This window comes from Homarus americanus, unplaced genomic scaffold (assembly GCF_018991925.1).
Source record: "Homarus americanus isolate GMGI-L3 unplaced genomic scaffold, GMGI_Hamer_2.0 scaffold10933, whole genome shotgun sequence".
NCBI classification, from domain to species: domain Eukaryota; kingdom Metazoa; phylum Arthropoda; class Malacostraca; order Decapoda; family Nephropidae; genus Homarus; species Homarus americanus.
This window is the reverse complement of record NW_024751034.1, coordinates 4,169-31,165: the sequence shown is the minus strand read 5'-3', so window position 1 is coordinate 31,165 and position 26,997 is coordinate 4,169. Positions and strand designations below refer to the sequence as shown.

Below are 26,997 nucleotides of genomic sequence, written 5' to 3'. Positions count from 1 at the left end.
TTGGGGGTGTCGGGGTGGGGGAAGGAGTAAACACCAAATACAGTTACGTGCCGAGATTTACGTAAAATTTCCATCCAGGGCGATCATCCGTAAATTGGTATTGGGGTAAATTGTGTCGATAGTGGTTCGTAAACAAGGCTATTGCGATGTTTTGAAATAATTCCGTTGTTTGATTTAATAATGATCGATTTGGAAATGTTTTTTTTACGACCCGACGCTACATCAGTAGACACTTAAAAATCAGATTCGTAAAAAAAAAACCGTGAGATGTAAAACACAGGCATTTATGAATATACAGTGGACCAGATTTACGGACAGTTTTCTGGAATGAAATATTTATGAAAATAAACGGAGCTTGAACGTATATATAAAAACAATGTTAATACACCTTTGATCACTTTCTTTGCCGTATTAAATCGTTCAATACGTCTTGTGTTTCAACGTGAGTCTGGACGCTTAGTTTGGGCTAGTTATCCAGATTGACGCAGCACGGAAAAAAAAAATAATCTACACGCTGACAGGCCGCCATTACCTACGCTGTAATAGTAATAATGGTTGAATTTGTGGTGGAGAATTAACGGCACGATAGCCACCTGGGTGTGAATTTGTTTAAGGTGTAGAAGCTGTCGTCAACGCAACAACCACACCCTGAGTTAATGAGCTGTATGACCCAGTGTTTAAGGTGTAGAAGCTGTCGTCAACGCAACAACCACACCCTGAGTTAATGAGCTGTATGACCCAGTGTTTAAGGTGTAGAAGCTGTTGTCAAGCAACAACCACACCCTGAGTTAATGAGCTGTATGACCCAGTGTTTAAGGTGTAGAAGCTGTCGTCAACGAACAACCACACCCTGAGTTAATGAGCTGTATGACCCAGTGTTTAAGGTGTGAAGCTGTCACCAACACAACAACCACACCCTGAGTTAACGAGCTGTATGACCCAGTGTTAAGGTGTAGAAGCTGTCGTCAATGCAACAACCACACCCTGAGTTAATGAGCTGTATGACCCAGTGTTTAAGGTGTAGAAGCTGTTGTCACGCAACAACCACACCCTGAGTTAATGAGCTGTATGACCCAGTGTTTAAGGTGTAGAAGCTGTCACCAACACAACAACCACACCCCGAGTTAACGAGCTGTATGACCCACCATCAAGGAATAACCCAGGAAGACCGGACAACTAACCAACTGCACTGGCTAACCATTAACCAGAAATCAATTAACATCCAGGTCCCCAATTACTGCAGGGGAAAAGATAAGAAATTTTTCTATACACACACTCAACGCATTTTAAAACTCAAAATAAATAAAAAACTACGATATCCAAGGAATGACGCGTATAATCCTATATATAAAACCCACATGACAAGAGAGAAGGGATTAAATCTCTTGCTTACAAAACAGACAAACAAAAGTATTTATAAACATGTTCAAAATTTTATCCTAACAACCTTTAATCCACTTAATACGAGAAATTTAATGGTGATAAATGACACGATATCGCAGAGTAAAGGATCGAATCCCTTTTAGGTATAGAGGAATATCTAGTAGGTCGATCCAAAGGAATCCAATGCCTTATATCGACTGGATTCCAGAAGCAACTCGATTCTAATTTATTTCCGCAGTTTTTTTCCGAAGGGGTGTTTTAATCCTCGTCTTAAACCTAAACCTCTTAAACCCATGGAGAGTAGAAGCTATCAGGGGTTTAATTTCTGACGGCTTTCATGATAATTGCTCCTGGGTTTATATGTGGTCAGGCTAAGATAGAGTCATCGCTAATGTCGGCTAAAATTCTATCTGCTTTTTAATACCATCGCAACAAGGGTGATCACAAAGGCCAAGCTGATCGATTCTCCTCTTTCTCCGATCAAATTTCCATCCGTTCCAACAATAAGTCCAAACCCAGAGTTGAATCACAAGTTGAGATTGAAGACTTCGCAAGAGAGGAAATATACATCAATATATTATATTTTGTTATCCACATAAAACAATAAAAATATACCAACCAAAAAGTATTAAATTTCGGCTTATTGTACATCGAAGGGGGTATAATTATCTACCTACTGAAAGGGTAAATTAACTACCTAACCAAGCAATTGCTGGGTTAAGGATGGATATAACTACCTCATCTACACAACAAGAATATAGTTTTAAAAGCCATTGTAGTATTAGTGAACAATATACACGCCAAACCACACTTATAGAAGGTGTAGGTGTGTTGTGTATGGGTGTGAGTGTGGCTATAGAGGAGTGCGTTTTAGGTAGACATGCAAAGGCTCACAGGAGGGAGGCTTTTTTTTTTAACGCACTTAGCATGGGCTCAATTGGGCACTGCTAGACGAACGACCCTGTAATTGCCAACCTAATACCAGGGGACGGGAGGGTAAGGCTCTTTCTACTAGTCATAAGAGAAGAAAATCAGCCTTAAGTGAAGTATTTCTTTATGGTAGGGGGGGGCACGGGAGGGGGGTTAAGAACGGCAGAACCATCTTTGTTACGGGTATAACGTCTCCGATGACGTTTCAAGACAGGATGAATGCGGGGCAGACGGAGACTCACATAGATAAGGTGGATGACGCTCTGCCGCTAGCAAAGATGGTCCCAGATTCCGCACCGTAGGTTAGCAATTACAAATCACCGTCCAGCGTAGCCGACAGCTTCGACTTATTGACTTAGGTTTTAACTTCACGAAAACAATAATAAACCAGAACAAAAATTATTGAAATAAAACTTAACTTAATCACATGACACAGCCCTTTTCTGTACACCTCTAAAAACGAAGCAAACAAAAGAATTACTATAAACAATAAAGGATAAGTTAATGTGTACTTGTTTACCGTACACAATTTCTTTACTGTCTGACATTACAACTTAGGATCAATTTAGTTACGTTTAAGACAAATTAATAAAATGAAACTCAAAAAATTAACCCACAAAAATTTACTACCAAAAAATTTCTCAAAAAATAGAAAAAAAAAAGTTATCATGGACTGTTATCATTAATAGAGGAATGATAACAGATAACATACCTATTTGGTTATATTTGTAATAGGAATATAGCCAAATAGGGACATCTAGTTCCAATTATATCCCATAGTCTGGGGTGTTATTGAAGGGCGTTAAATTGGGTTTGAAGTCTGAGGAATTTGCTCCGGGGAAATGACCAGTTCCACCCTTACCATCGTCACAAACACTGTGTTCTTCCTTCACCACCACTGATCTAGACCCCTGTTGGTGAGGCCCCAGTGTTGTGTAGTATATAACAAACACTGTGTCTTCCTTCACCACCACTGATCTAGACCCCTGTTGGTGAGGTGAGGCCCCAGTGTTGTGTAGTATATAACAAACACTGTGTCTTCCCTTCACCACCACTGATCTAGACCCCTGTTGGTGAGGTGAGGCCCCAGTGTTGTGTAGTATATAACAAACACTGTGTCTTCCTTCACCACCACTGACTAGACCTGTTGGTGAGGGAGGCCCCAGTGTTGTGTAGTATATAACAAACACTGTGTCTTCCTTCACCACCACTGATCTAGACCCCTGTTGGTGAGGAGGCCCCAGTGTTGTAGTATATAACAAACACTGTGTCTTCCTTCACCACCACTGATCTAGGCCCCTGTTGGTGAGGTGAGGCCCAGTGTTGTGTAGTATATAACAAACACTGTGTCTCCTTCACCACCACTGATCTAGACCCCTGTTGGTGAGAGCCCCATGTTGTGTAGTATATAACAAACACTGTGTCTTCCTCACCACCACTGATCTAGACCCCTGTTGGTGAGGTGAGGCCCCAGTGTTGTGTAGTATATAACAAACACTGTGTCTTCCTTCACCACCACTGATCTAGACCCCTGTTGGTGAGGGAGGCCCCAGTGTTGTGTAGTATATAACAAACACTGTGTTCTCCTTCACCACCAGATCTAGCCTGTGGTGTAGAGGTTCTGATCTAGACCCTGTTGGTGAGGTGAGGCCCCAGTGTTGTGTAGTATATAACACAGTCTCCCTCACCACCACTGATCTAGACCCTGTTGGTGAGGTGAGGCCCCAGTGTTGTGTAGTATATAACAAACACTGTGTCTTCCTTCACCACCACTGATCTAGACCCCTGAGAGGTGAGGCCCCAGTGTTGTGTAGTATATAACAAACACTGTGTCTTCCTTCACCACCACTGATCTAGACCCTGTTGGTGGGGTGAGGCCCAGTGTTGTGTGTAACAAACACTGTGTCTTCCTTCACCACCACTGATCTAGACCCCTGTTGGTGAGGTGAGGCCCTGTGTTGTAGTATAACAAACACTGTGTCTTCCCTCACCACCACTGATCTAGACCCTGTTGGTGAGGTGAGCCCCAGTGTTGTGTAGTATATAACAAACACTGTGTCTTCCTTCACCACCACTGATCTAGACCCCTGTTGGTGAGGGTGAGGCCCCAGTGTTGTGTAGTATATAACAAACACTGTGTCTCCTTCACCACCACTGATCTAGACCCCTGTTGGTGAGGTGAGGCCCCAGTGTTGTGTAGTATATAACAAACACTGTGTCTTCCTTCACCACCACTGATCTAGACCCTGTTGGTGAGGTGAGGCCCCAGTGTTGTGTAGTATATAACAAACACTGTGTCTCTTCACCACCACTGATCTAGACCCCTGTTGGTGAGGTGAGGCCCCAGTGTTGTGTAGTATATAACAAACACTGTGTCTTCCTTCCACCACCACTGATCTAGACCCCTGTTGGTGAGGTGGAGGCCCCAGTGTTGTGTAGTATATAACAAACACTGTGTCTTCCTTCACCACCACTGATCTAGACCCCTGTTGGTGAGGTGAAGTGTTGTGTAGTATATAACAAACACTGTGTCTTCCTTCACCACCACTGATCTAGACCCCTGTTGGTGAGGTGAGGCCCCAGTGTTGTGTAGTATATAACAAACACTGTGTCTCCTTCACCACCACTGATCTAGGCCCCTGTTGGTGAGGTGAGGCCCCAGTGTTGTGTAGTATATAACAAACACTGTGTCTTCCTTCACCACCACTGATCTAGACCCCTGTTGGTGAGGTGAGCCCCAGTGTTGTGTAGTATATAACAAACACTGTTCTTCCTTCACCACCACTGATCTAGACCCCTGTTGGTGAGGTGAGGCCCCAGTGTTGTGTGAGTATATAACAAACACTGTGTCTTCCTTCACCACCACTGATCTAGACCCCTGTTGGTGAGGTGAGGCCCCAGTGTTGTGTAGTATATAACAAACACTGTGTCTTCTCCTTCACCACCACTGATCTAGACCCCTGTTGGTGAGGTGGGCCCCAGTGTTGTGTAGTATATAACAAACACTGTGTCTCCTTCACCACCACTGATCTAGGCCCCTGTTGGTGAGGTGAGGCCCCAGTGTTGTGTAGTATATAACAAACACTGTGTCTTCCTTCACCACCACTGATCTAGACCCCTGTTGGTGAGGTGAGGCCCCAGTGTTGTGTAGTATATAACAAACACTGTCCTTCCTTCACCACCACTGATCTAGACCCCTGTTGGTGAGGTGAGGCCCCAGTGTTGTGTAGTATATAACAAACACTGTGTCTTCCTTCACCACCACTGATCTAGACCCCTGTTGGTGAGGTGAGGCCCCGTGTTGTGTGTAGTATATAACAAACACTGTGTCTCCTTCACCACCACTGATCTAGACCCCTGTTGGTGAGGTGAGGCCCCAGTGTTGTGTAGTATATAACAAACACTGTGTCTTCCTTCACCACCACTGATCTAGACCCCTGTTGGTGAGGTGAGGCCCCAGTGTTGTGTAGTATATAACAAACACTGTGTCTTCCCACCACCACTGATCTAGACCCCTGTTGGTGAGGTGGAGGCCCCAGTGTTGTGTAGTATATAACAAACACTGTGTCTTCCTTCACCACCACTGATCTAGACCGTTGGTGGTGGGGAGGCCCCAGTGTGTAGTATATAACAAACACTGTGTCTTCCTTCACTACTGATCTAGACCTCGTTGGTGAGGTGAGGCCCAGTGTTGTGTAGTATATAACAAACACTGTGTCTCTTCACCACCATGATTACCCTGTTGGTGGAGGCCCCAGTGTTGTGTAGTATATAACAAACACTGGTTCTTCACCACCACTGACTAGACCCCGTTGGTAGGTGAGGCCCCAGTGTTGTGTAGTATATAACAAACACTGTGTCTTCCTCACCACCACTGATCTAGACCCTGTTGGTGAGGTGAGGCCCCAGTGTTGTGTAGTATATAACAAACACTGTGTCTTCCTTCACCACCACTGATCTAGACCCCCGTTGGTGAGGTGAGGCCCCATGTTGTGTGTAGTATATAACAAACACTGTGTCTTCCTTCACCACCACTGATCTAGACCCCTGTTGGTGAGGTGAGGCCCCAGTGTTGTGTAGTATATAACAAACACTGTGTCTTCCTCACCACCACTGATCTAGACCCCTGTTGGAGGTGGAGGCCCCAGTGTTGTGTAGTATATAACAAACACTGTGTCTTCCTTCACCACCACTGATCTAGACCCCTGTTGGTGAGGAGGCCCCAGTGTTGTGTGAGTATATAACAAACACTGTGTCTTCCTTCACCACCACTGATCTAGACCCCTGTTGGTGAGGTGAGGCCCCAGTGTTGTGTAGTATATAACAAACACTGTGTCTCTTCACCACCACTGATCTAGACCCCTGTTGGTGAGGCCCCAGTGTTGTGTAGTATATAACAAACACTGTGTCTTCCTTCACCACCACTGATCTAGACCCTGTTGGTGAGGTGAGGCCCCAGTGTGGTAGTATATAACAAACACTGTGCCTCCTTCACCACCACTGATCTAGACCCTGTTGGTGAGGTGAGGCCCCAGTGTTGTGTAGTATATAACAAACACTGTGTCTTCCTTCTCACCACCCTGATCTAGGCCCCTGTTGGTGAGGTGAGCCCCAGTGTTGTGTAGTATATAACAAACACTGTGTCTTCCTTCACCACCACTGATCTAGACCCCTGTTGGTGAGGTGAGGCCCCAGTGTTGTGTAGTATATAACAAACACTGTGTCTTCCTTCACCACCACTGATCTAGACCCTGTTGGTGAGGTGAGGCCCCAGTGTTGTGAGTATATAACAAACACTGTGTCTCCTCACCACCACTGATCTAGGCCCCTGTTGGTGAGGTGAGGCCCCAGTGTTGTGTAGTATATAACAAACACTGTGTCTTCCTTCACCACCACTGATCTAGACCCTGTTGGTGAGGTGAGGCCCCAGTGTTGTGTAGTATATAACAAACACTGTGTCTTCCTTCACCACCACTGATCTAGACCCCTGTTGGTGAGGGGGTGAGGCCCCAGTGTTGTGTAGTATATAACAAACACTGTGTCTTCCTTCACCACCACTGATCTAGGCCCCTGTTGGTGAGGTGAGGCCCCAGTGTGTGTGTAGTATATAACAAACACTGTGTCTCCCTCACCACCACTGATCTAACCCCTGTTGGTGAGGTGAGGCCCCAGTGTTGTGTAGTATATAACAAACACTGTGTCTTCCTTCACCACCACTGATCTAGACCCCTGTTGGTGAGGTGAGGCCCCAGTGTTGTGTGTGTAACAAACACTGTGTCTTCCTTCACCACCACTGATCTAGGCCCCTGTTGGTGAGGTGAGGCCCCAGTGTTGTGTAGTATATAACAAACACTGTGTCTTCCTTCACCACCACTGATCTAGACCCCTGTTGGTGAGGTGAGGCCCCAGTGTTGTGTAGTATATAACAAACACTGTGTCTTCCTTCACCACCACTGACTGCCCCTGTTGGTGAGGTGAGGCCCCAGTGTTGTCCGCTACAAGCACGGCTTCCTCCAAAAAATCTTGACTAACCCGACAATATTAAACTTAAACAAGAAAATTAACCAAAAGAACTTAATAAACTCTTCCTAACACACCAACTAAGATGTTACCTCCTCTGTGTGGACACGAGCATTGACACATCTGAGAGGGAGAGAAGCCCCGTGTTGAAGGGAGTGTGGGGGGGTGGGGAGGAGGCCTGCCCTGGGGTGCCTGCAGCGGAGAGGTCGGGCGCCCCCCGCCTGCTTGTGCCCCGTCCGACGCCCCGCCGAGTCTAGCCCCAGCGAGGAGGAGGCACCGCCTAGCCTGTCATGCTCACTGGGCTCCCACAAGAGTCCCAGGAAGGGGAATAAAAGTGGTAATGGGTCCAACGCCGGCACATCCCCCACACGCATGGACAGGACGGGAGATTTAAGTCCGTCAACGAGCGTGACGTCCACCGTGGGCAAGATGGAGCGTCATTACCCCGCCTGCCCCACACTGTGTGATAATCTCACGCTACACAACATGCACAGGCCTAAACTATGCGATTAAATACAATGCATAACCTAAGATTAACTAGCGCCATGGAAGCGAGTCGGGTTAAATTCACCAACGAATGTATTCAGTGGTGAGGGGGGGGGTTGGGGGAAGCGCTATAGGCACTTATGACTCTGCATTGAGGCCGGGAGGAGAGGGCTGGGCCGCCACAGCGACGTGGCCGGATGACCGGAGGACTGTTGTGTGGAGGATGATAAGATGGACTCGAGGATGAGGAAGCCATTCGTGGGACTTCCGCCTCCGATCACTCAGACGGTCTTTGTCTTCATCTCTGTAATATAACTTACTTATTACAGCTAAAATATGATGAGGAAAGCTAAATATAAACCTAAGCTATCATTAACACACACACCTACAGTTAAATTATCGAGATGAGAGCTAAATATAAAATTAATTAAGCTTATCATTAACACAAACACCTACAGCTAAAGTATGATGAAGGAAGCTATAAACCTAAGCACATACACACACACACACCTACAGTTAAATTATCGAGAAAAGCTAAACAAACTATTTACAGCTATCATTAACACACACCTGCAGCTAAAATGAGGGAAGCTAAATATAAAAGTAATTAAACTATAAAACAAAGAACTTGGAGACACGATTGTTTATCAGAGGCGGTGTGGATATAGTACAACGTATACTAAGCCATGGTACCAGTTTAACTGGGTGAACTAGAGGCGCGATCTAACCAACGACACCCAGGGACCTAAACGAAGCGCCGTAAATCATCCTAGTTCTTACCATTCACCTGAACTGCCTCTGGACTTACCTAATCTTGCAGTATATACTTGTCTGGAATGAGGCTGTTTGCCTTCAGAGACCTGGGAGGTAGAACGGGACATCGCCTTTGTTGAAGCTTAGTTCGCTGTTCAGACCGGCGTTGAAGTCAAACTGTGCGATGGCTTCAAGAATCTCGCCTCTGTTGGGGAAAGTTTAGGATAAGCTTTAGTCATTTGGGAAAATTTTGGGGAAAGCTTTAATTATTTGGGGAAAATTTTGGGAAAGCTTAGTCATTTGGGGAAAATTTTGGGAAAGCTTTAATCATCTGGGGAAAGTTTAGGATAAGCTTTAGTCATCTGGGGAAAGTTTAGAGCAAGCTTACTGCAACCTAACCTAACCCCAGGAAGCATTATATTTTTTAACCATCAGGTGACTTAAGCTGATGGGGGGAGGGGGGCTAATGTACTAGTTGATCCAAATAGAAACAACAAACAAACAAACACACAAACAAGCAAAACTAAACAAAAAGTAAAACCTCAATATAACGAACTATATACAGATGAAAGTCCATTATATCGAGGTTCGGGACTAAAACCTCAATTTAACGAACTATATAGAGATGAAAGTCCATTATATCGAGGGTCCATTAGATGTAAAAACCTCAATATAACGAACTATTGGAGAAAAATCCATTATATCAAGGTTCCATTAGATGCAAAACCTCCATATAATCTAACTATATAGAGATGAAAGTCCATTATCGAGGGTCTGGATTAAAACCTCAATATAACGAACTATATTGAGAAAAATCCATTATATCAAGGTTTCGCTAGCACACAAAACAGATGAACTTACTTCCAAAGATCTGTAGCGTAATGTCTCTGTCTCTAAACACAGAATCTGCAACGAAAGCATAAAGACACGATCAAACAACATGCACGTGAACAAAACAAGTATACTAACTGGTGCGGAGAGTCGTTAGGTGGTCTAGTTGTGTGTGTGTCGTCTTGGGTAATGGCCGATTAGTTAAGGTTATTTGGGTTTTAATTGCTTGACGCGTTGCTAGGTTAGGGTTAGGTTAGGTTGGGTTGGGTTGTGATGCTAGGTTAGGTTAGGTTACGTTAGGGTTAGGTTAGGGTTGGGGTAGATTAGGTTAGTGTGGGTTACGTTAGGGTTAAGTTAGGTTACGTTAGGTAGGTTTAGGGTTAGGTTAGGTTACGTTACGTTAGGGTTAGGTTAGTTACGTTAGGTAGGTTTAGGTTAGGTTAGGATGGATAGTACAAGTAAAATTTCTCAAAATCAATCAATTCTCAGCCGAAGACAAGGTAAATTAGGTCTGCCTCTAACGATCACCTTAACACAACTACATTAACGTTCTACTGTACTGAAATGTTTCTGTCAATACTCCTAAAGATGTTTGATCAGGCATCGGAGACTATGATCGATCATTGATTGAATAAGTTACATGCTACAACAACATGTACAGGGTGTGTCGTAAGTCATATATACTGCAAGGTGTGTGTCGTAGTCATATATACAGTACAGGGTGTGTCATAGGTCATATATATACTGTACAGGGTGTGTCATAGGTCATATATACTGTACAGGGTGTGTCGTAAGTCATATATACAGTACAGGGTGTGTCATTAGTCATATATACTGTACAGGTGTGTCATAGGTCATATATTCTGTACAAGGTGTGTCGTAAGTCATATATACAGTACAGGGTGTGTCATAGGTCATATATACTGTACAGGTGTGTCATAGGTCATATATATACTGTACAGGGTGTGTCATAGGTCATATATATACTGTACAGGGTGTCATAGGTCATATATATACTGTACAGGGTGTGTCATAGGTCATATATACTGTACAGGGTGTGTCGTAAGTCATATATAATGTACAGGGTGTGTCATAGGTCATATATACTGTACAGGGTGTGTCATAGGTCATATATACTGTACAGGGTGTGTCATAGGTCATATATACTGTACAGGGTGTGTCATATCATATACTGTACAGGGTGTGTCATAGGTCATATATACTGTACAGGGTGTGTATAGGTCATATATATACTGTACAGGGTGTGTCATAGGTCATATATATACTGTACAGGGTGTGTCATAGGTCATATATACTGTACAGGGTGTGTCGTAAGTCATATTTACTGTACAGGGTGTGTCATAGGTCATATATACTGTACAGGGTGTGTCATAGGTCATATATACTGTACAGGGTGTGTCATAGGTCATATATATACTGTAATGTGTCATAGGTCATATATACTGTACAGGGTGTGCATAGGTCATATACTGTACAGGGTGTATATAGGTCATATATACTGTACAGGGTGTGTCATAGGTCATATATATACTGTACAGGGTGTGTCATAGGTCATATATATGTACAGGGTGTCATAGGTCATATATATACTGTACAGGGTGTGTATAGGTCATATATACTGTACAGGGTGTGTCAGGTCATATATACTGTACAGGGTGTGTCATAGGTCATATATACTGTACAGGGTGTGTCATAGGTCATATATACTGTACAGGGTGTCATAGGTCATATATATACTGTACAGGGTGTGTCATAGGTCATATATACTGTACAGGGTGTATGAAGTCATATATACTGTACAGGGTGTGTCATAGGTCATATATACTGTACAGGGTGTCATAGGTCATATATACTGTAAGGGTGTGTCATAGGTCATATATATACTGTAGGGTGTGTCATAGGTCATATATACTGTACAGGGTGTGTCATAGGTCATATATACTGTACAGGGTGTGTCATAGGTCATATATATACTGTACAGGGTGTGTCTAGGTCTTATATACTGTACAGGGTGTGTCATAGGTCATATATACTGTACAGGGTGTGTCATGGGTCATATATATACTGTACAGGGTGTGTCATAGGTCATATATACTGTACAGGGTGTCATAGGTCATATATACTGTACAGGGTGTGTCATAGGTCATATATATACTGTACAGGGGGTGTCATAGGTCATATATACTGTGCAGGGTGTGTCATAGGTCATATATACTGTACAGGGTGTGTCATAGGTCATATATACTGTACAGGGGTGTGTCATAGGTCATATATACTGTGCAGGGTGTGTCATAGGTCATATATACTGCAGGTCTTACTGTACAGGGTGTGTCATAGGTCATATATACTGTACAGGGTGTGTCATAGGTCATATATATACTGTACAGGGTGTGTCATAGGTCATATATACTGGGTGTGTCATAGGTCATATATATACTGTACAGGTGTGTCATAGGTCATATATACTGCTGGGGTGTGTCATAGGTCATATATACTGTACAGGGTGTGTCATAGGTCATATATACTGTACAGGGTGTGTCATAGGTCATATATACTGTACAGGGTGTCATAGGTCATATATACTGTACAGGGTGTGTCATAGGTCATATATACTGTACAGGGTGTGTCATAGGTCATATATATACTGTACAGGGTGTGTCATAGGTCATATATATACTGTACAGGGTGTGTCTGGGTCATATATACTGCAGGGTGTGCTAAGTCATATATACTGTACAGGGTGTGTCATAGGTCATATATACTGTACAGGGGTGTGTCATAGGTCATATATATACTGTACAGGGTGTGTCATAGGTTATATATACTGTACAGGTGTGTCATAGGTCATATATATACTGTACAGGGTGTGTCATAGGTCATATATACTGTACAGGGTGTGTCATAGGTCATATATACTGTACAGGGTGTGTCATAGGTCATATATACTGTACAGGGTGTGTCATAGGTCATATATACTGTACAGGGTGTGTCATAGGTCATATATATACTGTACAGGGTGTGTTAGGTCATATATACTGTACAGGGTGTGTCGTGAGTCATATATACTGTACAGGGTGTGTCATAGGTCATATATACTGTACAGGGTGTGTCATAGGTCATATATACTGTACAGGGTGTGTCATAGGTCATATATATACTGTACAGGGGTGTGTCATAGGTCATATATACTGTACAGGGTGTGTCATAGGTCATATATACTGTACAGGGTGTCATAGGTCATATATATACTGTACAGGGTGTGTCATAGGTCATATATACTGTACAGGGTGTGTCATAGGTCATATATACTGTACAGGGTGTGTCATGGGTCATATATATACTGTACAGGGTGTGTCTGGGTCATATATACTGTACAGGGTGTGTCATAGGTCATATATACTGTACAGGGTGTGTCAGGTCATATATACTGTACAGGGTGTGTCATGGTCATATATACTGTGCAGGGTGTGTCATGTCTATATACTGTACAGGTGTGTCTAGGTCATATATACTGTGCAGGGTGTGTCATAGGTCATATATACTGTGCAGGGTTTTGGTCATACTGTGCAGGGTGTCATAGGTCATATATACTGTACAGGGTGTGTCATGGTCATATATACTGTACAGGGTGTGTCATAGGGTCATATATACTGTACAGGTGTGTCATAGGTCATATATATACTGTACAGGGTGTGTCATAGGTCATATATATACTGTACAGGGTGTGTCATAGGTCATATATACTGTACAGGGTGTGTCATAGGTCATATATACTGTACAGGGTGTGTCATAGGTCATATATATACTGTACAGGTGGTGTCATAAGTAGTGTGCCATACTGTACAGGGTGTCTCAAAGTCCACTAACCTCAGACCAACAAACAAATACATTAGCTGTAACAAAAGCAAATTATTGGCAAAAACAATTAAACAAACGCAAAAAACAAAAACAAATAAATTAATCACAAGCAAAGCAAACACACAAACACACTACATGAAATAGGGTTTTCGGATAGTGAAAAGGCGAACGGATACAATTTACGGGTTAAGCGGCATCTCGGATAATGCAGGATATCAGTGTAATAAAAGCAATGGGATATTTTTTATACGACAATTCATGAAAACAAGAAAAATGGCTCCTGTTAAATCAGACGTCGACGTTGATGAACTCACTTAACTACCTCGTTAAAACATCAATATAGATAAACTTACTCCTTGACTACCTCATTAAAACATCAATATAGATGAAATAACTCGCTCAACGATCCAGGAAAACATCACATAAACCGGTACCAATTCACGACTTACCGTCCTCCGATTGGCGGTTAGTCGACGTCCGTCGTGAGCCCCTGAAGGCGTCCCCACCTCGGCCTCAAGGTCTATGGAGTCACGGGAGATGTATTTCTGTGGGTGTGGCGCCCGTCGCTAGGAAGATGTCCTCGCTAAAGATGATGATGTTCTTGATCAGCTCGTTCACTAAATTCTGGTACTGGACCTGTAAGAAGTGGGTTATTATTATGTTAGTTATCCGCGTAACCTAACGTAACATAACCTAACACAACAATAACCTAAGTAACCTAACCAAATTTTGGTGACTGCTGGTAAGAAGTGGGTTTATTATTATGTTAGTTATCCCAACGTAACCTAACGTAACATAACCTAACACAACAATAACCTAACGTAACTAATAAATTTTGGTACTGGACCTGTAAGAAGTAGGTTGTTATTATGTTAGTTATCCCAAGCGTCAACCTAACGTAACATAACCTAACACAACATTAACCAAACGTAACCTAACTAAATTTTGGTACTGGACCTGTAAAAGTAGGTTGTTATTATGTTAGTTATCCCAACGTAACCTAACGTAACATAACCTAACACAACAATAACCTAACGTAACCTAACTAAATTTGGTACTGGACCTGTAAGAAGTGGGTTATTATTATGTTAGTTATCCCAACGTAACCTAACGTAATATAACATTAAACTAACGTAACATAAACTAACCTAACCTAACCAACAACAACAAACTTTCAACTAAATTACCGATATGATAATAATAAATGACTCGACAAATCCGTCAGAACGAAAAAATAATAAAAAAATAAAAAAAATTTAATAATTCCGGCGTAGCAGCTTCAGGTAAATATCAAGAAGCTATTTACACGCTTCTCTTGTTCTTGTCTGGGTGTTTCATTCTCCACCTTTTCCTAGTAATAAGAGTAATTACCTTGTCCTCCTCAGGTATGGGAACTAGTGTTGGCCCAAAACAGATGGCAGGTTGTGCGGATCCATCATGTTTTTCGGCTGAATTCAGACAAACTGCGGGAAAATAAAAGAATTCAGACAAACTGCGGAAAATAAAAGAATTCAGACAAACTCCGGGAAATAAAACCTTGTTATGGAGAGAGATAGTTTGGCTGTGTGAGTAAAGAAGGATGTACTATGGGCACCACACCAGCCCACGGTGCAGCCGTTAAAGTACCTGTAAAAGAGAGAGAGAAGCTTGTAATTGTGGTGAAGAGTAGAGAATATTGTTTAAGTGTTTGTAAGTGAGAATAATACTTATAACATTAATTTAATTGTTTTTAATATTTGTAAGTGATAAACAATGGACTAGTTACTTATGACATTAATTTAAATATTTATAAGTATTTGTAAGTGAAAAATGATGGACTGTCTTACTTATAACATTCAATTAAGTGTTCTTTAAGTATATATAAGTAATGAAGTAAACACTGTGGCTTCTTAAAATACTACTAAATTAAGTGGGAGAATTCTTTAAATAATCGCAATGAAACAATAACATATCACAATATTAAGTGTATTTAGTAGATATAAGAAACAGACGATAAATTAAAACTAACTTATATCACAATATTAAGTGTATTTAAGTAGATGTAAGTAACAAACTATAAAATAAACTTACTTACATTTTATCACGAATAAATTATACACAAGCACCTTAAACTACTGAATAACTACCTGTAATAAATAAAACTTAAATTATATCTTTTACTCAAATTTATTACAATCTTAATAAATTCACAAAATCAGTTATTTTTTTAGTTATTTTTTATTCACCCTAAAAAACTTCGCTCTAAAAATTGTCTTGGCGATTTTATGTTTCACGATGACAATTGGTTGAAGTGTTTTGCAACCCTGGTGAGAAATCGAAGTCTGGTGTTTATTTTGAAATTCATCGGACATCCTCGGTTAAGATGAATTTGAATGAGTTACCCTAATGTACCTTCGTTTATTAAGTTACAATGCATAACTAGTGTGCTATAACGCATCCTTTGTTAATTAAGTTACAATGCATAACAAGAATGTGCCTAATGTAGCTTTGTTTACTAAGTTACAATGCATCCTAGAGTACCCTAATGTACCTTCGTTTGTAAGTTCCGCTACAACCCTAGACTTGGTTTGTTTACTTACTGGTTAAGGAGCGCTAAAGAGGTACGCATGACTAACGAACCGAGAAGACTAGTCACCACGATCTTTACCTGCAGTCGTGGTTTCTTCTCTAGGGCTGTGAGGTGGTGGGGGAGAGAGTCTGGGTCAATACAGTGCTATGAAATCTTATCAACTCATGAATAATCTATTCTGAACCTGATTTAATCGAGGTCTCATTAATGAAATCAATTAGTAAATCAAGAACTCCCACATATAATCAACAGATCAAAACAACTCATAAAAACTAATTTCGTGGTTTCATTCCTATAAATCACGCAAATCAATCCGTATATCAAGGACACATGATAACAATTCATTAACAAACTCAACGAACTAATTCGTGGAGTTTAATTCCTAAAAAACAGCAAAATCACGTAAATCAATTAGGTATATCAAGGAACACACAGTAACAATTAACTAACAAACTCAACGAACGAATTTACCGAGTTTAATTCTTAAAAACAGCAAAAATCGCGTAAATCAATCCGTATATCAAGGACACATGATAACAATTCACAAACAAACTAACGAACTAATTTACGTTGAGTTTAATTCCTAAAAACAGCAAAATCCGTAAGAAATCAATAGTAAGTCAATACACCTCACGCTACAACGACTCACGGGCAATCTCCATAAACTGGTGAAGAATCGTTGGGGAAAGAGGTTCCCTAAGCTCTAAGGTAGAGTTTCAACACTCCGGCCACACTGTTGATGTCCGGCGCCAGTAACGTCAGCCAGAGGATCCTCCATCCTCTCGAACGACTCCTGAAGTTGTTGATCTCCACCTCTGAACCGACACCCTGAAGATCCTTGGTGGTGCAATCCTGAGGAGGTACGATAGTTATCAGATTTGTTTAGTGCGACGGGATTCTCCTCAGTCGTCTTTGAGTGTTAGTTCATGGTGGTAAAGGATGTATACTACTTAGATTTATACATTTTTATACATATACACCTATAGACACTCACATACATGGATATATATACATCTATACATACATACCTACCTTTTTATATATATTTACCCCACACACACACACACACACCTCCCCCACAGCATCTACTTACCATACAGATTGATGACCCTAATGCAAGACTTCATAATTAAGGTATATCTTGACCCAGTGGCTTCAAGGTATTCCTCGGCGACCCACCAGACAGCTTAGGTTGTCCATCAGAAGTTTCGCCCGATCGTCGTGGCGAGTTTTGTTTACCAAGTTTCTGCGTTGGTGGATAACGTGGTCGACAAATAAATGGATAGAGAGAGAGAGAGAGATAGGAAGAAGAGAGATTTATCATCTATTATTGATGGCAGACAAATAAATGGATAGAGATTTATCCACATCTAATATACCAAGTATCCGATCAATCCGACATAGTAAACCCTATCCACATAAACGGCGGATTACACATCTTTCATCAACAACATCCGTAACCACGAACCTTTGGGCGTGGGGAGGACGTGGTCTGTGTCTCCGCCAAGGACTTTCGCATCAGTTAAATAGCGTGCTTGAAGGCGTGTGATGAGGGTGTTGCTGCGGTGTACTCACGGAATTTTCTGAAAATGTTTTAGTTTAGGGTCAAGATTTTATAAGTGTTAATGTTGAACCGAGTCGATACTGTAATGCAAAAGTCTTCTTAAATTTCTAAATGATGAACTGACTTTCGATACACTAAGGAAAGTCTTCAAAAACTTTCTAAATGAACAAAATATTCAAAACTTTCTAAATCATTAACAAAAATCTATATAAACTTTCTAAATTGTCAACAAATCTTAAAACTTTCTAAATCATCAACAAATCTTTAAACTTTCTAAAACATCAACAAATTCTTTAAAAACTTTCTAAATGCTTTACAAAATCATCAAAACTTCTAATCGTCAACAAATTCTTTAAAAACTTTCTAAATGCTGAATAAAATCTTCAAAAACTTTCTAAATCCTGAAGAAAATCCTAAACTCTCAACCCTGAACAAGACTCAAACTCACACTCAGGTAAAATCTAGGTTTCCTGTCGGTTATTTCATCTTGATAAGCATCGACTCGGGCTTATTTATCCATCATGGCTCGTCGATGAAATAATCGCTTGCAATCGTTAGTCCCTCTGATTGATCATCTCCATTAGGGTCTTCTCTGCGGTCTCTATGGTCTTCCAAGTCTCCTCGACTGGGTCTTGAGGCTGGTGGCGAGACCAGATGGGCGTAACGTTTTCCATCTCCTCTTGGACTTGGCGATTGACGACCACCTGGTTCACCTGTACTGTGTTGGGTCCTCGTGAGTCTGGCACTGGGGTAAAGACAGTGCCTGCCACACACTCGAATCCATAAACGAGTAGGTAAATATTATGAGTCACGACAGGAATCCGTCGTCTCGATGTTAAAACAACCCCGGTTAGTTCATTAACTTGGGTTAGGATTAATGAGCCGAGATTCAGATTCGTGAACCCAGAGCAGTGACGATGCAATGTTCTGGCCATAAAGGATTCGGGTTCACAGTCTGAATCTTTGGAATTCGTGGTTGAGCAGGAGAGAGAGAACTTTGGGGGTAACTATCGAAAACAAAATTCAGAGAAATACTTGAAATACAAATAAAAATATGAGATACTTTGGTCATATAATTAGAATGAGGGAATAACAACAAACAATAAAGGGTAAAAAGTGAGGTTAGGATGGCCAGGGTAGAAGGGCCATGGCAGAGGCATAATAGAAGGGCCATAGGAAAACAGAAACTAGGATGGATGAATGAAATTAAAATGGACTCCCAAGAGACAAACAAATTCTTAGATTGATAAAAACAGCCGAGAACTTTTTAGATTGGAGGACTGTGGTGCCAACCCTCAGACATAGGGACTGGTACTCTGATTGACTCAGTTGATTAAGTGGTTTGTACTAAGCTGTCAGGCAATCAGAGGTGACATAAGCAAGTTTGGAAAGTAGCCATTGAAAAGTGATGATAATAATAATAATAATTAAATAATGAAAATAACTTTGAAACACTGAGGAAATGGTAAGTGGCATGAGAGGCAGTAGCTCCAGACAGTACACAGAGGAAGTACATAGACAGTAGTTATAGAGACAGAATAAATATAGTATGGAAGGATGAAAGTGTAGACAGACATTAGCTATAGACAGTACACAGAGGCAGTAGTTATAGACAGTAGCTACAGGAGACAGTAGTTATAGACAGTTGCTACAGAGACAGTACACAGAGGCAGTAGTTAAAGACAGTAGCTACAGAGACGGTACACAGAGCAGTAGTTATGACAGTAGCTACAGAGACAGTACACAGAGGCAGTAGTTATAGAAACAGTAATTATAGACATATTAAACCAAGTATAGATGAATGAAACTCAATAAATTCATGATTTAATCCCAAAACAAAGCATTAGAATCCCAAGATCGCATTACAGAGGTTCGAATCCACATGTTGCAGCATAAGTACAGGGGTTCTGAATCCCATGTTGCAGCATATGAACAAGGGGTTCTGATCCACATGTTGCAGCATAAGTACAAGGGTTCGAATCCACATGTTGCAACATATGAACAAGGGGTTCGAATCACATGTTGCAGCATAGAACAAGGGTTCGAATCCACATGTTGCATTATAAGAACAAGGGTTCGAATCACATGTTGCAGCATAAGAACAAGGGGTTCGAATCACATGTTTAGCTTATAGAACAAGGGTTCGAATCCACATGTTTGGCGTAAAAGTGGGTTGAATCCACATGTTGAGCTTATAAGTACAAGGGTTCGAATCACATGTTTGCGTGTATATATAAATTGCAATTATAAATGGATTACATAAATTAATAATTGATTTTTACATAATAAATTACTTTGAAAATTTATTAATATATAGTTGGTTAATTAAAATAAATAAATTGGTTAAAGTTTGTGAGGTAAATTATTTATTTTTTATTCAAATGTTTTAAATTATTTGTTTCACGAGGATTTATTATTTATTTGTTATGTCGTCAAGGTGAATTTATGATTGAGAATATTTGTTATTTTGACCTTTAGGATGACCTGATTAGACACTTTGAGATAGTTTAGAGGAGGGAGGGAGGAGGGGAATTCAGGTAAGCACTTGAGGTAGACTAATCTAGAGTGCATACTTAGCATAACTAATTCTCAAACAACCACTCAAGGAAGGTTGAGGCTAAACCGAGGTAACACATAAAAAAACACCACCGTAACCCCATCGAAAAACATAATCCTAACCTAAAAAACACCACACCGCAACCCCCATCAAAAACATCCTCGAACCTAAAAACCACCAACGCCTCAAACCATCCCAATTTTCCTTCACCATCTTTGTGCCCTGAACTCAATTTTCGAGCATAAAGCCGTTGTTGAACTCGAGGAATCTCTGTTTATCCAACCTCGAGTCCAGGTTGTTGATGGATTTGTTGATTTGCCGATTCCGCTCTGCAGGCTCTTCTAAGGCATTCCTCGAGACGGGTTAGAGGGTTTGGATGCTGCTATGGAATCCAAAATCCATACACTGGAAGATAGGGAGAATTGTTATTGTTTGTGAGAATTGTTGTTTGTTTGTGGGAGAATTGTTGTTGTTTGTGGAGAATTGTTGTTTGGGGTTGTTGTTTGGAATTATTGTTTTGTGAGAATTTGTTGTTTGGTGAGAATTTGTTGTTGTGTGGGAATTGTTGTTAGTTTAGGAGAATTGTTGTTGTTTAGGAGAATTGTTGTTGTTTGTGGGAGAATTGTTGTTGTTATGCTTGTTATGGTGTAGAATCAATTGCGATTTGTCACAAATATATCATAGTTATAATGCTGTAGATTAATAGCATTTGTTACAACTTACAATCACAACAGTTGTTAAATCACGTACTCAATAACAAGTCCTGTTAAATTACGCACTCAATCACAACTGTTGTTAAATCACGTACTCAATAACAAGTCCTGTTAAATTACGCACTCAATCACAACTGTTGTTAAATCACGTACTCAATAACAAGTCCTGTTAAATTACGTACTCAATCACAACTGTTGTTAAATCACGTACTCAATAACAAGTCATTTACAACACACACTCACAGCACTTGTTACTCAAAGAACAGATTAGAATTGTACTCTAGAGGATGTCATTGTACTCAAGGGGTAAATTAATGTACTCAGGAGGTTTGACTTAGTCTCTGTCACATATTAATATTATATAAATATGGGCTAAGGACATCTGTTCATTATATACATTCTATTGAGCATAAAGCTATATAAGGATTTGTTCTCACACAAACAACAACAATTCTCACACAAACAACAACAATTTTCACACAAACAACAACAATTCTCATATAAACAACAACAATTCTCATATAAACAACAACAATTCTCACACAAACAACAACAATTCTCATATAAACAACAACAATTCTCATATAAACAACAACAATTCTCACACAAACAACAACAATTCTCCCACAAACAACAACAATTCTCATATAAACAACAACAATTCTCATATAAACAACAACAATTCTCACACAAACAACAACAATTCTCCCACAAACAACAACAATTCTCCCACAAACAACAACAATTCTCCCACAAACAACAACAATTCTCCCACAAACAACAGCAATTCTCACACAAACAACAGCAATTCTCACACAAACACCCACACAACCCCTCCTCCCCACATACTACCCACACACACAACCACCACCATCCACTCAGTACTCACATCCACAATATCCGACAGATCCTCAACGAAGTACTTGTGGATAGCAGCGTTGGCCGAGTCCATTGACAGGATGTACTCATTCCTGGCCTTGAGTGCCTTGAGTTTGGCATCCATGTACTTGCTACTCCGCTGTCGAGTGTAAGTGCATCAGAAATTAAGAAATAAATTGATTGTATTAGTGGTTTATTAATACAACTACTGTATTGTAAATGTTGTATTAGTGGTTTATTAATACAACTACTGTATTATTCACATTACAAAATAAACCTACTGTATTCTGGCATCTTATAACACACCATTAACCCATAATTACCACACCTATTATAACCTAATTGACATATTGCCTTTAAAAATGACTCCTATTATATTTTAAATGCCATATTGTTATTATTGTGTTTCTTTGTTTTGTTGCAATATGTCGCTCTGTTGGTATTTACTTGAGTAGGAATTTTAATTTATATTTTCTTTGTATACTTTCACTGTGTACGTATGTTGTTTGTGTACTTTCACTGTCTAGGTACACTGTATACCTACACTGTCTAGGTACACTGTATACCTACACTGTCTAGGTACACTGTATACCTACACTGTCTAGGTACACTGTATACCTACACTGTCTAGGTACACTGTATACCTACCTTACTTGTATACCTACAGCTTATTCCTACCCTCAGCTTAGTCTTACCTCCCTACTCTTCTCCAGCTTAACCTTAACCACGGCATAAATCCAAACCCTAGCTTAAATTTTAACCCCAGCTAGAATCCAAATCCCAGCTTGAATCCAAACCCCAGCTTAAATTCTTACCTTCTGAATCTCCTTCTCAATGACTCGAAACTTCTTGCTCTTTTCAAGCTTCTCCTTAGGGATAGCCTGCTCAAGCTTACTCCTCTGGGCTTCGAAATTCCGCAGCTTAGTCTCGGCATTCTTGAACTCGGTTTGATAAGTATGATATGTTCTCATGGTAGTGTGAAGCTCATGTAGTACCTTGAGCAGTTCTTCGTGGCTCTCGTAACCAATTTCTCGACACTGGAATTGTTTTTCGGACGTTAGATTCAGAGTACTGGGGTCTAGGCTATATCATGATCTATATTTAACGGGTTATTTGGGGAATGTTCGTTATATTGGGGTTCCGTTAGATGTGAAACCGCCATATAACGAAGTATTTGGAGAGGAATGTTCGTTATATCGAGGGTTCGTTAGATGTGAAACCTCCATATAACGAAGTATTTGGAGATGAAAGTCCATTATATCAAGGGTCCAGTATATCATGGGCCCATTATATCAAGGGTCCAGTATATCATGGGCCCATTATATCAAGGGTCCAGTATATCATGGGCCCATTATATCAAGAGTCCAGTATATCAAGGGCCCATTATATCAAGGGTCCAGTATATCATGGGCCCATTATATCAAGGGTCTGTTAGATTAGAAACAGCAGAATTTATTACAAAATAACCAAAGAAAATATTAATCTTAATATAACCTCAAAAAACACCAAAATTAATCCCAATATAAAAAAAACACCAAAATTAATCCCAATATGACCAAAAAAACACCAAAATTAATCCCAATATAAAAAAACACCAAAATTAATCCCAATATAAAAAAACACCAAAATTAATCCCAATATGACAAAAACACCAAAATTAATCCCAAAATGACAAAAACCACCAAATTAATCCAAAATGACCAAAAAACACGAAATTAATCCCAATATAAAAAACACCAAAATTAATCCCAATATGACCAAAAAACACCAAATTAATCCCAATATAACCATATCCCCTCTTACCCTTTTGTAAATCCTCTGGACATCATCTTGCACTTGTGTAAATCTAGGAATGACATTATTGAGATAGACGTCAGCCATAGCATATTGGTCCCTGGCATCTTTTGAGTCTGGTTCACTAACGAGTTCCAGCAGCTGTAGACACTGAACAGGTGCAGCTGCTCCCGTCTGTAAGTAAAGAGATGTGTGAGGCGCAGCTGTTATCGGGATGTGTGAGGTGCAGCTGTTATCGGGATGTGTGAGGTCTGTGTTATCGGGATGTGTGAGGTGTAGCTGTTATCGGGATGTGTAGGGTGCAGCTGTTATCGGGATGTGTGAGGTGCAGCTGTTATCGGGATGTGTGAGGTGTAGCTGTTATCGGATGTGTGAGGTGCAGCTGTTACTCCGGGATGTGGTGTAGCTGTTATCGGGATGTGTGAGGTGTAGCTGTTATCGGGATGTGTGAGGTGTAGCTGTTATCGGGATGTGTGAGGTGCAGCTGGGATCGAGTTCTTGTCGATTTGTAAATAATGAAAGGTGTGAAGTGATAGTCAAAATAATGTTTTGTTAGTATACATGGTGGACTGTATACCTGTGTTTAGTATACATGGTGGACTGTATACCTACATTGCTAACAACAATTTCTTACACCCAACCACACCTTTATGATGACCTTTGACCTTAATTACGAGGTCAAGGTCACCTCAAGAATAGCCAACAATACAAAAAAATTTATTCAGCATTAAATACCCTTTATACATCCACCCCAGCAGTTACCCTTTAAGAATTAGATCAGAGAATTTACCCACAGGAAGACAGTGATAACGTCAGTATTTTAGAGAGTATTATGAGTATTATTTCAGTATTTTGAGTATTTTTAGAATATTTTGAGTATTCTGAGTATTTTCATAGTATTTTGATATTTTTCGCAGTATTTTGAGTATTCTGCTATTTTTCGTAGTATTCTGAGTATTTTTCATAGTATTTTGAGTATTTTTCGCAGTATTTTGGAGTATTCTGAGTATTTTTCGTAGTATTTTGAGTATTTTTGCAGTATTTTGAGTATTCTGGTATTTTTCGTAGTATTTGGAGTATTTTTAGCAGTTATTTTGAGTATTCAGTATTTTTCGTAGTATTTTGAGTATTTTTACAGTATTTTTTGCATTCTGAGGTATTTTTGTAGTATTTTGAGCATTTTTCGCAGTATTTGAGTATTCTCTGGTATTTTACATAGTATTTGAGTATTTTTAGTAGTATTTTGGGTATTTTTCGCAGTATTTTGATATTTTTAGCAGTATTTGAGTATTCTCATTATTTTGAGTATTTTTTAAGTATTTTTGAGTATTATGAGTAATTTTCGTAGTATTTTGAGTATTTTTCGTAGTATTTTCTCAGTATTTCAGTATTTTTTTTGTATTACACCTACAACCTCTACTGATTATTACCTACAACCGACCCAGATTACAACACTATCATCAATATTACCTACAACACTCACAAACTTACATTAACTTTAAAAACACAACCCAATGTCACCTATAACTATATATCTACAACACTGTAACAACCTCTTTCTACAACCCATTAAAAACTGCTTTATAAGACGAATATAATCTTCACTACAGTTACAACCCAATCACAACTCTTAAATAATACTAATACAACTTTCACAACTCTTATATAACCTTCCATACATCACAACTCGGTCACAACCCTTACACAATCCAACTATGACCTTCACAACCCTTTCACAACCCATCCAAACTCTTACACAACTCACCCACAACCTATTCACAACAACCACAATCAATTCACAACACTAATATAATCTTCCCAATAGTTACAACCCTTACACAAGCTTCACAACCAATTCACAACCCTTCCACAACAGATTCACACTTAAATTATTGCCCTCAAGAGTTCACAAGCTGTAGTGTAATTAAGACACATTTTAACCTTAACTAAATATCAAAGTCATTCTTAAATTGAAGTTGAATGCTCACTTGTGTTTATATATATGTGTCAGAGTGTATGGTAATTATTCACAGAGTCCCTTGATGTTTGTGTTCACAGAGTCCCCTTGATGTTTGTGTTTACAGAGTCCCTTGATGTTTGTGTTTACAGAGTCCCTTGATGTTTGTGTTTACAGAGTCCCTTGATGTTTGCATTTTGCGAGTAAATTAAGGTGTATTTTATGAGGAAATTGGGTGTATTTTACGAGGAAATTGGGTGTATTTTACGAGGAAATTGGGTGTATTTTACGAGGAAATTGGGTGTATTTTACGAGGAAATTGGGTGTATTTTACGAGGAAATTGGGTGTATTTTACGAGGAAATTGGGTGTATTTTACGAGGAAATTGGGTGTATTTTACGAGCAATAAGGGTGTATTTTACGAGCAATAAGGGTGTATTTTACGAGCAATAAGGGTGTATTTTACGAGCAATAAGGGTGTATTTTACGAGCAATAAGGGTGTATTTTACGAGCAATAAGGGTGTATTTTTTACAAGCAATAAGGGTGTATTTTACGAGCAATAAGGGTGTATTTTACGAGTACGGGTGTATTTTACAAGCACCAAACCACTTACTTAATTCGTTGTTCCTTGTGTCTAGCTTGCAGACTCTTCGCTAACTTGTCCAGTTTAGTTGCATAATCTTGATGGAGTTCAGCTCGACGCCTAAACCAGTCCTGTAGTTCATTCACTAAGGCTGTCTGTGTGTCGACTCTGCCATCTAGAGCCCGCAGTTGTTCGTTAAGCTGTGACCGCAACTCTGTAATGGAAAGAATGGGTGTTATTGTTTTGTACCTTAAACCAGGGGAAAAAACCTGTTGATGTACCTTAAACCATGGTGGAAAAAAACCTGTTGGTGTACCTTAAACCATGAGAAAAAAAGACTGCCTTAAACCATGAGAAAAAAACAGAATAATGTCCTTTAAACCATAATAAAACCAGATTACAGTCCTTTAAACCATGATAAAACCAGATTAATATCCATAAACCACGATAAAACAGATTAATATCCATAAACCACGATAAAACCAGATTAATATCCTTAAACCACGATAAACCCAATTTAACATCACATAAACCATTATAAAACATCGTTAAATAAACCGTTGGATAAATATGCAGTTTTAACTCTGAAAAAATAGT

General features: G+C 40.0%; 1 protein-coding gene across 1 annotated transcript in view; it reads right to left on the bottom strand.

Moving 5' to 3' along the window:
- LOC121854524 (SLIT-ROBO Rho GTPase-activating protein 2-like) overlaps positions 1 to 26,614 on the bottom strand; it is a gene marked incomplete at its 5' end in the record, with an annotated part of 39,070 nt that extends 12,456 nt beyond the window's left edge. The window contains 20 exon segments of the mRNA XM_042349198.1: positions 9,180 to 9,277; positions 9,930 to 9,978; positions 14,232 to 14,261; positions 14,264 to 14,340; positions 14,342 to 14,418; positions 15,154 to 15,203; positions 15,206 to 15,229; positions 15,232 to 15,245; positions 16,991 to 17,056; positions 17,058 to 17,102; positions 17,104 to 17,203; positions 17,445 to 17,522; positions 17,525 to 17,597; positions 18,465 to 18,633; positions 20,714 to 20,877; positions 22,075 to 22,203; positions 22,880 to 23,101; positions 23,868 to 23,971; positions 23,974 to 24,032; positions 26,431 to 26,614. Coding sequence (XP_042205132.1) covers positions 9,180 to 9,277; positions 9,930 to 9,978; positions 14,232 to 14,261; positions 14,264 to 14,340; positions 14,342 to 14,418; positions 15,154 to 15,203; positions 15,206 to 15,229; positions 15,232 to 15,245; positions 16,991 to 17,056; positions 17,058 to 17,102; positions 17,104 to 17,203; positions 17,445 to 17,522; positions 17,525 to 17,597; positions 18,465 to 18,633; positions 20,714 to 20,877; positions 22,075 to 22,203; positions 22,880 to 23,101; positions 23,868 to 23,971; positions 23,974 to 24,032; positions 26,431 to 26,614 — 1,812 coding nt within the window.
- Positions 26,615 to 26,997: the final 383 nt, after the last annotated feature.